This window comes from Gastrolobium bilobum, unplaced genomic scaffold (genome assembly GCF_033153095.1).
Source record: "Gastrolobium bilobum isolate Gb01-03AN ecotype WA unplaced genomic scaffold, APGP_CSIRO_Gbil_v1 utg2189, whole genome shotgun sequence".
NCBI lineage: Eukaryota > Viridiplantae > Streptophyta > Magnoliopsida > Fabales > Fabaceae > Gastrolobium > Gastrolobium bilobum.
The window spans coordinates 29,535-42,574 of NW_026898832.1; the positions used below are offsets into that span (position 1 = coordinate 29,535).

Genomic DNA, 13,040 nt, shown 5'->3' on the forward strand with positions numbered 1-13,040 from the left:
CGGAAGAGGGCATACGAATGATGAGAAAACAAGTATTAGATATATAGTTGTAGCTTCTTTAAATGTACCCGCATGTATCAGATACTTTCCTACACAGTTTGTTACAGATCTGTTAGGTGTTAGCTGTCAATTAGTTAGATCATCACTCTATATATATATTGATAGAGTGCAGACTGTATATTCAGATTACATAATACAATTCATACATTCTCTCTCTTCTCTCTCTCTCTTTCTCTCATCTATGGATTCTCTCAAGAACTCAAACATGGTATCAGAGCTCTCTTTCTGAGGGCCTGATCCATCTTTGTGCTCCACTATGTCTTCCGCATCGAACACCAACAACAACACTTCAACAGAAAATAGCGTTCCAGCATCTTCTAGGTCGAACAAAGATTCAACACAAATGGAGAATCGTTCACCACTTCTATTCAATCATCAAATCACTGTGAAGCTAACTGAAAACAACTATCTGTTCTGGAATCAAATAGTCGAACCTATTATCACTTCACACCAACTTCATCGTCACCTGGTGAATCCAAAGATTCCAGTGCAGTTTGCTTCTGATGTAGATCGTGAGAACGAGATCCAGAATCCAGAGTATGTGCAATGGATTACACAAGATTTAATGTTACTGTCTTGGCTTCTGTCAACAATCTCAGAATCTGTTGTCAATGAGATTCTTGGAGTCAAATATGCTTACGAAGCTTGGGACAAGATACACAAGCTCTTTCATGGAGTGATGAAATCTAGATCTCGTCAACTACACTCAGAACTAAGAACTATCAGAAAAGGTAACAGATCTGCTAAGGAATACTTGTCTCGAATCAAAAGCCTATGTGATTCATTGAAGGCTATAGGAAATCCAGTCACAAATGAAGATAGAACAGATTACATACCGGAAGGACTTCCAGTCGAGTACAATGCCTTTGTAACAACCGTTCATGGAAGAGAAAATCCTTACTCCGTTGAGGATCTTGGTATAGAGTTGATGACACATGAACAGATGCTGTTGAAACAGAGTGAATCCCTTCTTGACTCTGTCACTGTGAATGTGGCTCAAAAACAGAGCAACACTGCTTAAACAACTCCTCTGTTTGCCCCTGTTTTAGCGAATCAAGAACAGAGCACTGGTAAGGCTTCTGAACAGTTTGGTTTTGTTAATACTCTTCGTTCTAATGACTTCAATAGAGGACAAGGACGATATATTGGAAGAAATAATAAAGGTAGAGGCCGTGGGAATAGACAAAACGTTCATTGTCAGCTCTGTTACAAATATGGTCATGATGTGAGATCTTGCTGGCATAGTTTTGATGAAGACTTCACACCCAAACTTCCACCTCCACAGAGTTCATCAACCGGTCAATTCTTTGCTCAAAATCAGACTCCACAAGTCCAGCAGCGAAGTTATCAGTATGTTCGACCTGATTATCAGTATGTTCGTCCAGTTACTTCTGTACCTCAAGCTATGATGACTGTACAGCCAGGATTGCTTCCAACACCAGTCTCCTCTCCAGCTATTGAGTGGTATCCAGACTCAGGTGCTTCACATCATGTCACTGCAAACCCAATGAATTTGATTCAGAGTCAACAACTAAGTGGTTCTGATCAGGTCATCATTGGTAATGGCCAAGGTTTGAACATTAAAGCAATTGGATCTTCAAGTTTTCTGTCACCTTGTGATTCTGATACAAGTTTGCATCTTAAAAACCTTTTGTTAGTTCCTTCCATTATGAAAAACCTTATGAGTGTCAGTCAATTTGCCAAAGACAATTGTGTTTACTTTGAATTTCATCCCAATGTTTGTTTTGTCAAATCACAGGTATCTCATAACATCCTTCTCCGAGGAGTGCTTGGAGATGATGGTCTGTATAAGTTCTCAGACATCTCTCTTCCTTTGAAATCTGCTTGCACTTTGACATCCACACCTTCTAGCTCAGACAACACCGTTTCTGGTGCTATTTCACAATGTAATCCTGCTCATAGTGTCAATAAAACTGTAAATCACACTGTTCAGTCTTGTAATAGTGATAGACAGTCATGTATGCCTTCTGATTCTGCATTTTTCTTATGCCATTGCCGTCTAGGGCATCCTAATCATGTAACCTTGACAAAGGTGCTTCACTCTTGTAATATTCCAGCTTCAAATAAAATTGTCAGTGAATTTTGTTCATCTTGTTGTCTTGGTAAGGCACATAGACTCCCCTCATATCCCTCTCTATCTGAATATGATACCCCCTTTGCTCTACTTTATTGTGATCTTTGGGGACCAGCTCCTTTTACATCAACCATGGGATACACTTATTACCTGTCAATTGTTGATGCCCATACTAGATACACTTGGATTTATTTACTGAAACAAAAATCTGATGCTTTTCCTACATTTAAACAATTTCACTCTTTGATAACAACTCAGTTTCAGCTACCTATTAAGGCTTTACAAACAGATTGGGGTGGGGAATTCAGATCCTTTTCTGATTATCTTAAACTCAATGGCATTATTCATAGAGTTGCATGCCCACACACTCATCACCAAAATGGCGTTGTTGAACGTAAACATCGTCATATTGTTGAAACAGGACTGACATTACTGTCTCATGCTTCCTTACCACTGAAATTCTGGGATTATGCCTTTCTTTCAGCCATGTACTTAATAAATAGATTGTCCACTGCTTCTTTACATTTTGATGTTCCTTACACAAAATTGTTTAATCAAAAGCCCAACTATCAGTTTCTTAAAACCTTTGGGTGTGCATGTTTTCCATTTTTGAGACCTTACAATAGATACAAACTTGAGTTTCGTTCTCAAGAATGCTTGTTCCTTGGCTACTCCACAAATCACAAAGGTTATATTTGTTTAAGTAGAGAGGGCAGAGTCTATATCTCCAAGGATGTTTTATTCAATGAATATAAATTTCCTTATCATTCTTGGACTGACACCAGAATTAGTCCCACTCCTCCAATCCTTCCTGTTTCTGCTCACATTCCTCTTGTGTCTCCTCCTTCCTCTACTCCCACTACTCACACTTTGTCTCCTGTACAGTCTCAATCACCATTGAGCTCTCCTTTGCAGTCCACCTCTCAATCTGTTTCCTCTTCTTCTTCTTCTTTTCACAGCCCTCTTCCTGCCCAAACAGTGCAGTCTTCTCCTGATCCCTCCTCCACTTCTTCTTCTTCCTCAATTTCTGAATATATTCCCCCAAACTCCTTACCACTAATTCCACTTACACACTCTATTCAGACCAGATGTAAGACAACAACTAGATCCATTGCTTTCCTTGCTCATATTGAACCATCTACTGTGAAACAAGCTCTAACCAGTCCCCCTTGGTTTGAGGCCATGAAAGTTGAGTACAATGCCTTAATGACTAACAATACATGGACTCTTGTGTCTCTGCCTCCAAACAGGAATTCAATTGGCTGCAAATGGGTATTTAAGGTTAAAGAAAATCCTGATGGTTTAGTGAATAAATACAAGGCTAGACTTGTGGCTAAGGGATTTCATCAAAAAGAAGGTTTTGACTACAATGAAACCTTTTCACCTGTAGTCAGACCTGTCACCATTCGAATAATGCTCACTCTTGCTCTCACTCACTCCTGGTCAATTAGGCAGCTGGATATTAATAATGCTTTTCTCAATGGTGACTTACAAGAAGATGTCTACATGTCACAGCCCCCTGGTTTTGAAAATTCTGATAAGAGCTTAGTTTGCAAGCTCAATAAGGCATTATATGGCCTTAAACAGGCTCCTAGAGCATGGTTTGACAAGCTCAAGGGTGCTTTAATTCAGTTTGGATTCCGGTCAAGCTGTTGTGACCCTTCCTTGTTCATTTCCAAAACATCTTCTCACTGCACTTACATCCTTGTACATGTGGATGATATCATTGTGACTGGTACTAATGCTTCTTATATTCAGCAACTTCATTCTCAGTTTGCACTAAAGGATCTTGGCAATCTTGATTACTTTCTCGGTGTTGAGGTGAAGCCTCATATTTCTGGTGGCTTGGTGTTGTCCCAGTCTAAATATCTACGTGATTTACTCACTCGGGCTGATATGTTTGATGCTAAAGGAATTTCTTCTCCCATGCCTTCTCACTGTAAGCTCTCAAGGTTTGGATCACACTATTTTTCATATCCTCTTCTCTACCGGTCAATTGTGGGTGCTCTTCAGTATGCCACCATCACTCGCCCTGAAATTAGTTATGCTGTCAATAAGGTTTGCCAATTTATGGGACAGCCTTTGGATGACCACTGGAAAATTGTGAAGAGAATTTTAAGATACTTAAAAGGGACTCTTACCTTCGGTCTTGTTCTTCAAAAGGCAAATCCCCAGCTTCCCTTTACTCCCACTGCTTACTGTGACGCAGATTAGGCAAGTGACCCTGATGACAGGCGTTCCACTTCAGGTGCAGCCCTCTTCTTGGGTCCTAATCTTGTCTCTTGGTGGTCCAAGAAGCAAACTCTTGTAGCAAGGTCCACAACTGAAGCTGAATATAGAAGTTTAGCACTTACTTGTGCTGAAATCTTGTGGATTAAGTCTCTTCTTTGTGAATTACAAGTCTCCTTTGACACTCCCCATGTCTTCTGCGATAACCTTAGCACAGTGGCTCTCTCCCATAATCCTGTTCTGCATGCCCGCACAAAGCACATAGAACTGGATATCTTTTTTGTTCGAGAGAAAGTGCTTGCACATGAGATTATTGTCCATCATATTCCTGCCTCAGATCAGCTGGCAGATACTTTGACAAAGCCTCTTCCTTCTGGACATTTTACAAATCTAAGAGCCAAACTCAGAGTTCTTGATTCAGTGGCTCAAGATCCCTGAGTTTGCGGGGGTGTATTAGATATATAGTTGTAGCTTCTTTAAATGTACCCGCATGTATCAGATACTTTCCTATACAGTTTGTTACAGATCTGTTAGGTGTTAGCTGTCAATTAGTTAGATCATCACTCTATATATATATTGATAGAGTGCACACTGTATATTCAGATTACATAATACAATTCATACATTCTCTCTCTTCTCTCTCTCTCTTTCTCTCATCTATGGATTCTCTCAAGAACTCAAACAACAAGAGATGATAACAGCATTTGCCCAAAAACGGAGTGGAACATTCATATGAATGAGAAAGGTACGTGCAATTTCAACCAGATATCCATTTTTACATTCGGCCACTCCATTTTGATGCGAAGTGTAAGGACAGATGGTTTGGTGTAACGTCCCATGTTTCTCCAAAAAAATCAAAAAATTCAAAGAAACATGCTCTTTCGCACTATCACTGTGCAAGATTCGAATAGAAGCACTAAATTGAGTATTAATCTCAGCACAAAAAATTTTATAGATAGAAAATAATTCAAAACGATTTTTTATTAAATAAACCCAAGTGCAATGAGAAAAATCATCAATAAAAGTCACAAAATACTGAACACCCAAAACAGACATAATTCGACTTGGATCCCAAATATCAGAATAAATAATAGAAAACGGAGCATCAGCTTTTTTATTGACTCTATTAGCAAAGGAGGAGCGGGCATGCTTTCCTTGCTGACAAGACTAACAGTTTGAAGATTGAAAACTAGACAAAAAAGGAACCATTTGCTGAAGCTTGGAGAGACTTGGATGACCTAGATGGTGTGGACTACTTCAGGAGACTTCGTCAGAGAGCACGCCACTGGAGAATTTGGCGCAGTTAGATACTAAAGACCTCGTGACTCACGACCCACTCCAATCGTCTTCCCTGTACCCGGATCCTTCATAGAGACAGATTGGTCAAAGAAGATAATAGTGCATGAAAGAGAATGGATGAACTGGCTAACAGATATTAAATTGAAGGGAATGCCAGGAATATAAAAAACAAAGGTCAAAGTTAAATAGGGAGTTGAGCTGACTTGTCCAATGCCACGAGGAGAGGCCTTGGTGCCGTCAACAAGAGTAACAGAAGATAGATTATTAGAATAAGTAAGGTAATGAGATCCTTATTACCACAAATAGAGGTGGCAAAGCGGGCTGCCCGCCCCGCTCTGCCCCAGCCCGCCATAAGCCAACAAAAAATGAGCTGGCCCGTCCCGCCTTTGAAGGTGGGCTAGAAAACTCAGCCCATCAAGCCCGTGACATTTTACACTTAAAAAAAAATTAAAATTCAGCCCGGGCCGGATGGCAGGCTTGTCGGGCGGCGAGATTGAAAAATTCAGCCCACCCCGCCCCGTTTGGCGGCCGGGGCAGGCCGAGCCCGTTTTGCCACCTCTAACCACAAAGGTGATCAGTAGCACCTGGGTCTATTATCCAGGGTCCAAGAGATGATTGAGAAAGACAAGCAACATGAATACCAATATCTTGGGCAAGAGTCTGGGAAGAAACCTTCTTAAGAAGAGTCTCATAATCTGCACTCAAAATAATTACTAATCCAATAGAGGGTGGCGCAGCATCGGTCTAAGCAAAGTTGGCAGTTGGTAGCTTCAAGTGAGGGTGCTTCCTGCAGCAACGCTCTTCAACGTGTCCAAGGTTCTAGCAATAGTTGCAATGAGGCCTCTGTGCGCGGCCATCCTGTCCATGGCCATGTCCGCGACCGCATCCACTGTTCTAATTGGAATCATTGGCAGGAGAGATAAGGGGAGTTGAATCGGTGGCTGGCACATGAGAAAGAGTAAGTACATGTGCAGGTGCTGCTTTATCTTTAAAGTTCCGGAGGCGCTGAAAAGTATGTGACAGGCTAGGAGTCCCAGCGCTGGTTAGAATATTCTCACGAACACTTTCTAACTCCTCTGGAAAACCGGAAAGGGTTACAACCATAAAGAAGCACTCCACCTGCTTCTTGTACTCAGAAGCATCCGCAGCATGAGGTAACATAACTAAGAATTTCTCCTTCAAAAGTCTCCATTCGAACATCTGGTGATTTGTGCAATTCCATTATCTGAGAAACAATGGAATAAAGTTGTTGAATGTCTTTGGTGTAGAGGATTTTGGCTTCCTCCCATACGTCATAGCAAGTCTCAAAGGGGATGAAAATATCTATAACTGTCGGATCAATGGATTGCAAAAGGATACTCGAGTTGGGCATCAATCTTTTTCGAAACAGATTTCTGATCCTTAGGGATATAAGCAAACTTGGTCATCAAATGTTTCCCGTGTTCTTGACCAGTAAACCAAATCTTAACGGAGGTAGACCAAGTCTTGTAAGTAGTAGATCAGGTTAGTTTCTGTGGAAGCGAGGTTTCCCAGAACACAAGCTCTGGTACCAACTTGAGAATATGGAAATTAGAATACTATATTGTGTATTGAACTGATACAAAGGTGTACAATATATAGAGACACTAATGGGCTTAAAGGAGAAGCCCAGACCTAACCAAAATTCTAATGAAATAAGGAAACAAATATTCACAAATAATAACGTAATATATAAAGATAATATTTCTAACACATTTCAACATTGCAGGTAAGAAAATGTCATGTTAAGAAGCATAACTACTTTAATTCACATAGGTTCAACCTCAAGAAGATAACTCAGTCGCACCAATGTATGTATGTGTGTGTGAATCTTTACAAAACTCCACTCAAACAAAAGAAAAATCAAAGTGAAATGCAAAAACATGATCACCATGACTTCAACATCCAAAGGTTGTTACAGATACAAATAATTAAGTAGTTCACAAGCAGTACATAAATGTCTCATTCTATACTTTAATACAATAAAACATGGTAAATACCTCAGCCAATTGAAGTTTCCCTATTTCCACAAGTTCCCTGGCTTCTGAACAAACAGGAACTGAATGCTTGACAACTGGACGGAGATCCAAGACATCTGATGTTTGGAAGGGTGTTGTAGAATTAAGATCATATTTACGAGCTGCAATGGTTATACCAACCTGAAATCCAAGTATTGTTTAGGCATGCTGAAAGTTAAACCCACTCACTGAAGCTTTCCAGATATAATATTTAATAGAGGAATGGCAAAAGAGGTTAAAAGTAATATTCGATAACTCTTCACATCAGATGTAGTAGTGAATAATGTTAAGATCCTCTGAACAACTATTTTAAGGTATTATGATATTTGCAGACATTAAGCGCAAACATACATTGCACAAAAACATGAGGAAAGTAGAGAGAGAGAGAGGATCAAAATATCAAAAGCATAATAAAGTTAGAAAAATGAATATCATTTACATACGATAGAAGGAATAGGTTTTACAGTCCTAACCTTTCTAACATGCATCAAGATACACAAGGTTAAGATGAGAAACTCTCCACATGATGCAAAGGTTAACGAGTAAGCATAAATCTAGAGCAAAATGTGTTTTGGGGAGGGGGGGCTATCGAAAGAATTGAAACAAATCAGACATAGAAAAATTAAGTTAAAATCATTTGCATAACTACAACACGAACAAATTCAAATATGAACTGAATGAATAATACTTACCTTCTGACACAAATTACGCATAACAGAAATTTTCTTCACACGTGACCTTGCATCCTCAGGCAACTCAAACTGCAACAATAAATCAACAAAGAAATAAAGAAAGAAACATAAAATGTGCAGAGGACCAATTTCACAGTACCAAAAGACAGACGTTTAGATCCCACAGAATGAATGTAATAACATATATTATGGATGTACTAAGCAAACTCTACAATGATTACTGCCATAGCCACACATCTGATTCAACGAAAAACAGTCAGAAAAACAAAATGTAAATGCGTGCATACGTGCTTTAACCAGATTGAAAACACCCAACTTCATAGTATTACATTGTCCCGGTGAAAATTATACATTCATCTTAGGCAACAACTGATACCTTGTATTTGATCATTGCAAATTCTTGAATGTCAGACCAAAGAGCTTCAGAGTTAATATTAATATACAAAGGTTGACTCTTTCTTAAAGAAGCCCTGTCTTTCCATCGTGCTTGCCTTTTGGAATGCTTACCTGGAGACTGGTGCCCTGCATGTTCCTGTAAATGAAAAGCAAGGATGAATCATTCCTAAGGACCTCATAGGCACACTGCATTACAAACTATTTAGCTGGAACTTTATATAGCTTACAAAATTTGACAGCAAAACAAAAAGATTAGATGAAAAATAATTTGTACTGCCTAAGAAGGAAAAGTTCATAGATCAATTCAAGGGATCATAGACTAAAAGAACTAGCAGATTAGCTGGAAATAGTTGCAGATATCTTGAAATGATCCAACCATACTGGACAAACCTTTTTAGGAGTTCCAGACTGGGTGCCATTAGCAATTACTTTTGCACCAGGAGCTTGACAACTTCCAAATAAGCAGTTCAACAAATGAGATATTGCCGGAGCAAGATCATGGTCCGCAGTGTCTCTCAATACATCCTGAAAATCGTTTGTCATTGCCAAACAAAACCACAGAATATCAGAAGCTTAATATGCATGTTATTGGTGCACGTGAATTAATTTAACAAGTGATTTTCAAACAATGGCTTATCCTCTGTATGAGCCAACAAGTCAACATAGAAGAAAGTATATCAAATTCCTCATGCACATGCAATATTGTATATCAACGAAGTAAGAAGGCATCCACATATTCGTTTATATCAAAAAGGAGGAACACAAGATGTTGAGCATGACACAGTTAATAATCTACTAGATAAAAATAAGGGAAATGTAAGTATTATGTTACATGATGTAAGTTGTGTCATGTTACCCTCCTTATAACTATGTACTACGGGTAATACATAGTTATAACATTAAAAAAAAAAAATCTCTCTCCTCAGTCACTTATCAAAAGTTGTTGGCTGACTAGGAGAGAGAAAAAAAAAATTAATATTATAACTATGTAATACCCGTAATACATAGTTAGAAGGGATAACATAACACAACTTACATCATGTAACATAATATTTGACTGCCTAAAAATAATCACTGTCAAAGTGTTGAAGATATAATTAAAAATTAACAAGGGATATGCATAATCTCCCTATAAAAATGACAAGAGTTTGAACTGGCCACCATTGAGACAACTAACAAGTTAAAATGGAGAACTCCCCTTTACACTGATTCTTCCAGCAAAAATTTCAAAATCAAAAACACTTTCAGATTTAAAAACCAAATAAGAGACAAAAAAAGAAAATGTTGAAGTGGCTAAGCAGGTGAGAAAGATTTAACCACCTTGATAATGTGCTTGGAAGATCTGACAACAATCTCATTAGTACAAAGATCCCACAGATGAGATAGATGTTTAGTCCCACCAGCCACCTTTCACAGAATGACAGAAATAAGGAGATGCCAGAAGAATATAAGAATTATCAAATGACAAGAAAACCACCAAATAATTGGAACTTGATTCTGTTGACCAACTCCCAAAGCAATTGTTTCAGAAATATTAACCAAAATATAGAGCGTACTTTGCCAATATAGCGAACATTAATTCCATGAGCATGGAGTGCTTCTATTAATGTTTGACCGTCCATAGGTGAAACCTCAAGTGTGCATAGATCTTGTATAAACTTTGGAATCACAACATCAGTAAGATATAGACTAACTTTTCTCACATTGTTTTCATCCGCAGCTATTTCCTGGTGAATATGATCAAACATAACAATATAAGAATATCATGAGCGCTCAGAGTGAAACATGAATTTTCATACAGAAAGCACACACATATGCACCCAGGGATGTAGGAAAGGATGAACAGTCAGATACATAAATAAACACACAAACAAAGTCACACATACACACATAGAAAGGGGAAAGACCAATTGTTAGGCATAGATAAATGCAACACAAGATTCAGAAGAAACCTCTGGGCTCCCAGCTAGTTTGAATTCAGTGAAAACATTTGGGTTAAACACTATTTCATCATAATGATCAGAGCCTTCTGCAGATGCAGAAGAAAGTTCTTTGGCATCCTCCGTTTTCTTTTCCTTTGTCAAATCCTGCAGAAAGCAATCAAAAGCACATAATCAGAGTTTATCTGTTATATTGGAACTAAATCTCCAAAAAATATCCGTATTTCCTGCTAGTCCTAAACTGATAACCAGACTAGTCATTTGACATGATACTTAGAATACAGAATATGTGCTATATAACCAATGTTTGGTAGTTCAGCAGGACAAAAAAAAGTGAGACTGGTACTAGATGAAGTTGAAACAAGTAGTTTATTTACAAAACAGAGGTGGTGATGATATAAATCCAAGTCATAACACATGGACACCCTTAAATCCAAGTCCACATTATCCTTGGAAGCAGAAATGCATGAAGAAAGAATTTGTTTCAGAAGAACACAACTTAATTAAGTACGATTTAAATCTGCAACAATGCTTACAGGCTTGTCAGCATCATCAACATTTTGAGAATCAGTTGCCAAGTTATTTTTCCCCTCAGAATTAGTCTCCTTGGATTTTGATTTAACTGCTTCGGCCTATTCCCACAAAGGGCAAGCTATGTGAAACTGAATATACAAAGGAAATCCCCAAATATTGTTTATATTGGAGTACTGTACTTACAATGTGAAGTGCACATTATCCACGGAGGCAGGAATGCATAAAGAAAGATTTTGTTTCAGAAAAACACAAGTTAAGCACGACACTTATATATGCAACAATGCTTACCGGCTTGTCAGCATCAGCAACATTTTGAGAATCAGTTGCCAATTTATTTGTCCCCTCAGAATTAGTCTCCTTGGATTTTGATTTAACTGCTTCAGCCTATGTCCACAAAGTGCAAGCTATGTGAAACTGAATATGCAAAGGAAATCCCCGAATATTGTTTATATTGGAGTACTTTACTTACCTGGCAGAAGGCATCAATTAATTCTGCTCTTAAGATACAAAATTGAGAATCAGGTTCAGTATAGTTTGCATCCCGGGGAGTTACCCTCAACAACTCTAGCAGATAATGCCTGATTTGATTTCAAAAGAAAAGCACATCAGTTCATGGCACAGTAGACAATAATTGACACAAATTCAAGTTTGTATTGAACCGAAGTTGAACATCATAGCTAATAACATATGGTTGACAAGCTTCCTATTTACCTTCAGGAACATTATTCAACCACAAATAATATACAAAAGAAAGCCAGAATGGAGTAACATATATCAGCAAAGCCCATCACAGTCTTAAGTGTATTAAACTAAACTTGGACTAGGTAACTAGTAATTATGGTTGACAAACTTCTTGTTTATCAGTGTTCAATCACATTCTTCAACCATAAATAACATACAAAAGAAGGCCAGAATGGAGTTACAAGTATTATCAACGCCCAAATCACAATCTCAAGTGTATTAAACTAAACTTGAACGATGTTACTAATAACTGTTGTTGATAAACTTCCTATTACCAGTGTTCAATAACACTATTCAGTTCAACCATAAATAACATACAAAGAAATCCAGAATGGCATTACATATGTCATTAATATCAAAATTACAATTTTAAGTATAGAAGAAAATCAAGCCTAGCTTCCTATCATATGAAGCTTTTGAAAATCTGCTGAGAAAAGGTCACCAAACAAACCACCCCAAGAAAGAAACTACCTGTCGTCACTGCCAACAATGCCCTTGCTTTCCACTGGTGCAGCTAATTTGAAAACGTTTCCAGATCCATCCATGACTGAGTGCTCCTTCAAATGAAGGCGTTTGGCAGCCTCGGATACCTGAAATAAGAAGAGCTTAAAAAAATACAAAAGAAATCCATTTGATAGAGAATGCAGAAAATAGCAACCCCTAAAAAGAATTCTTATTTACAATTCACAGATAAAAATGTTATTTCCTTTAACAGAAAATTTGCTTATATTTTCACCAATGTAAGCATGGTTTCATTCGCAATGCAGTTGCAATAAATGCTAAAAATTCAAATCTGATACACTCACTAAAATAAATTAAAAGTTCAGCATCCTTCTTACCTTAGAATGAAAATCTTCATTCCAGCAAATTTTCTTTCCCTTATCAACAGAGCCATACAGGACGGAGTCCATCTTGTCCCCTTGAAGAATGCCTGGTAAGACACTCTGCAGCGAAATAAATAATTTGAAATCTCAACAGAAATGTAATTGTCAACACGGATTAATGGGTTTTACATTAA

The 13,040-nt window shown here is 38.1% G+C and overlaps 1 protein-coding gene across 1 annotated transcript in view; it reads right to left on the reverse strand.

Moving 5' to 3' along the window:
• LOC133284545 (clustered mitochondria protein-like) overlaps window positions 1-13,040 on the reverse strand; it is a 29,131-nt gene that overhangs the window by 11,203 nt on the left and 4,888 nt on the right. Inside the window, exons 13-24 of the mRNA XM_061481583.1 lie at window positions 12,862-12,966; window positions 12,494-12,612; window positions 11,751-11,859; window positions 11,570-11,665; window positions 11,284-11,379; window positions 10,760-10,894; window positions 10,364-10,534; window positions 10,128-10,214; window positions 9,198-9,332; window positions 8,788-8,925; window positions 8,412-8,480; window positions 7,702-7,860 (exon numbers count right to left, since the gene is read on the reverse strand). Coding sequence (XP_061337567.1) covers window positions 7,702-7,860; window positions 8,412-8,480; window positions 8,788-8,925; window positions 9,198-9,332; window positions 10,128-10,214; window positions 10,364-10,534; window positions 10,760-10,894; window positions 11,284-11,379; window positions 11,570-11,665; window positions 11,751-11,859; window positions 12,494-12,612; window positions 12,862-12,966 — 1,419 coding nt within the window. The remainder of the gene's footprint in view (window positions 1-7,701; window positions 7,861-8,411; window positions 8,481-8,787; window positions 8,926-9,197; window positions 9,333-10,127; window positions 10,215-10,363; window positions 10,535-10,759; window positions 10,895-11,283; window positions 11,380-11,569; window positions 11,666-11,750; window positions 11,860-12,493; window positions 12,613-12,861; window positions 12,967-13,040) is intronic.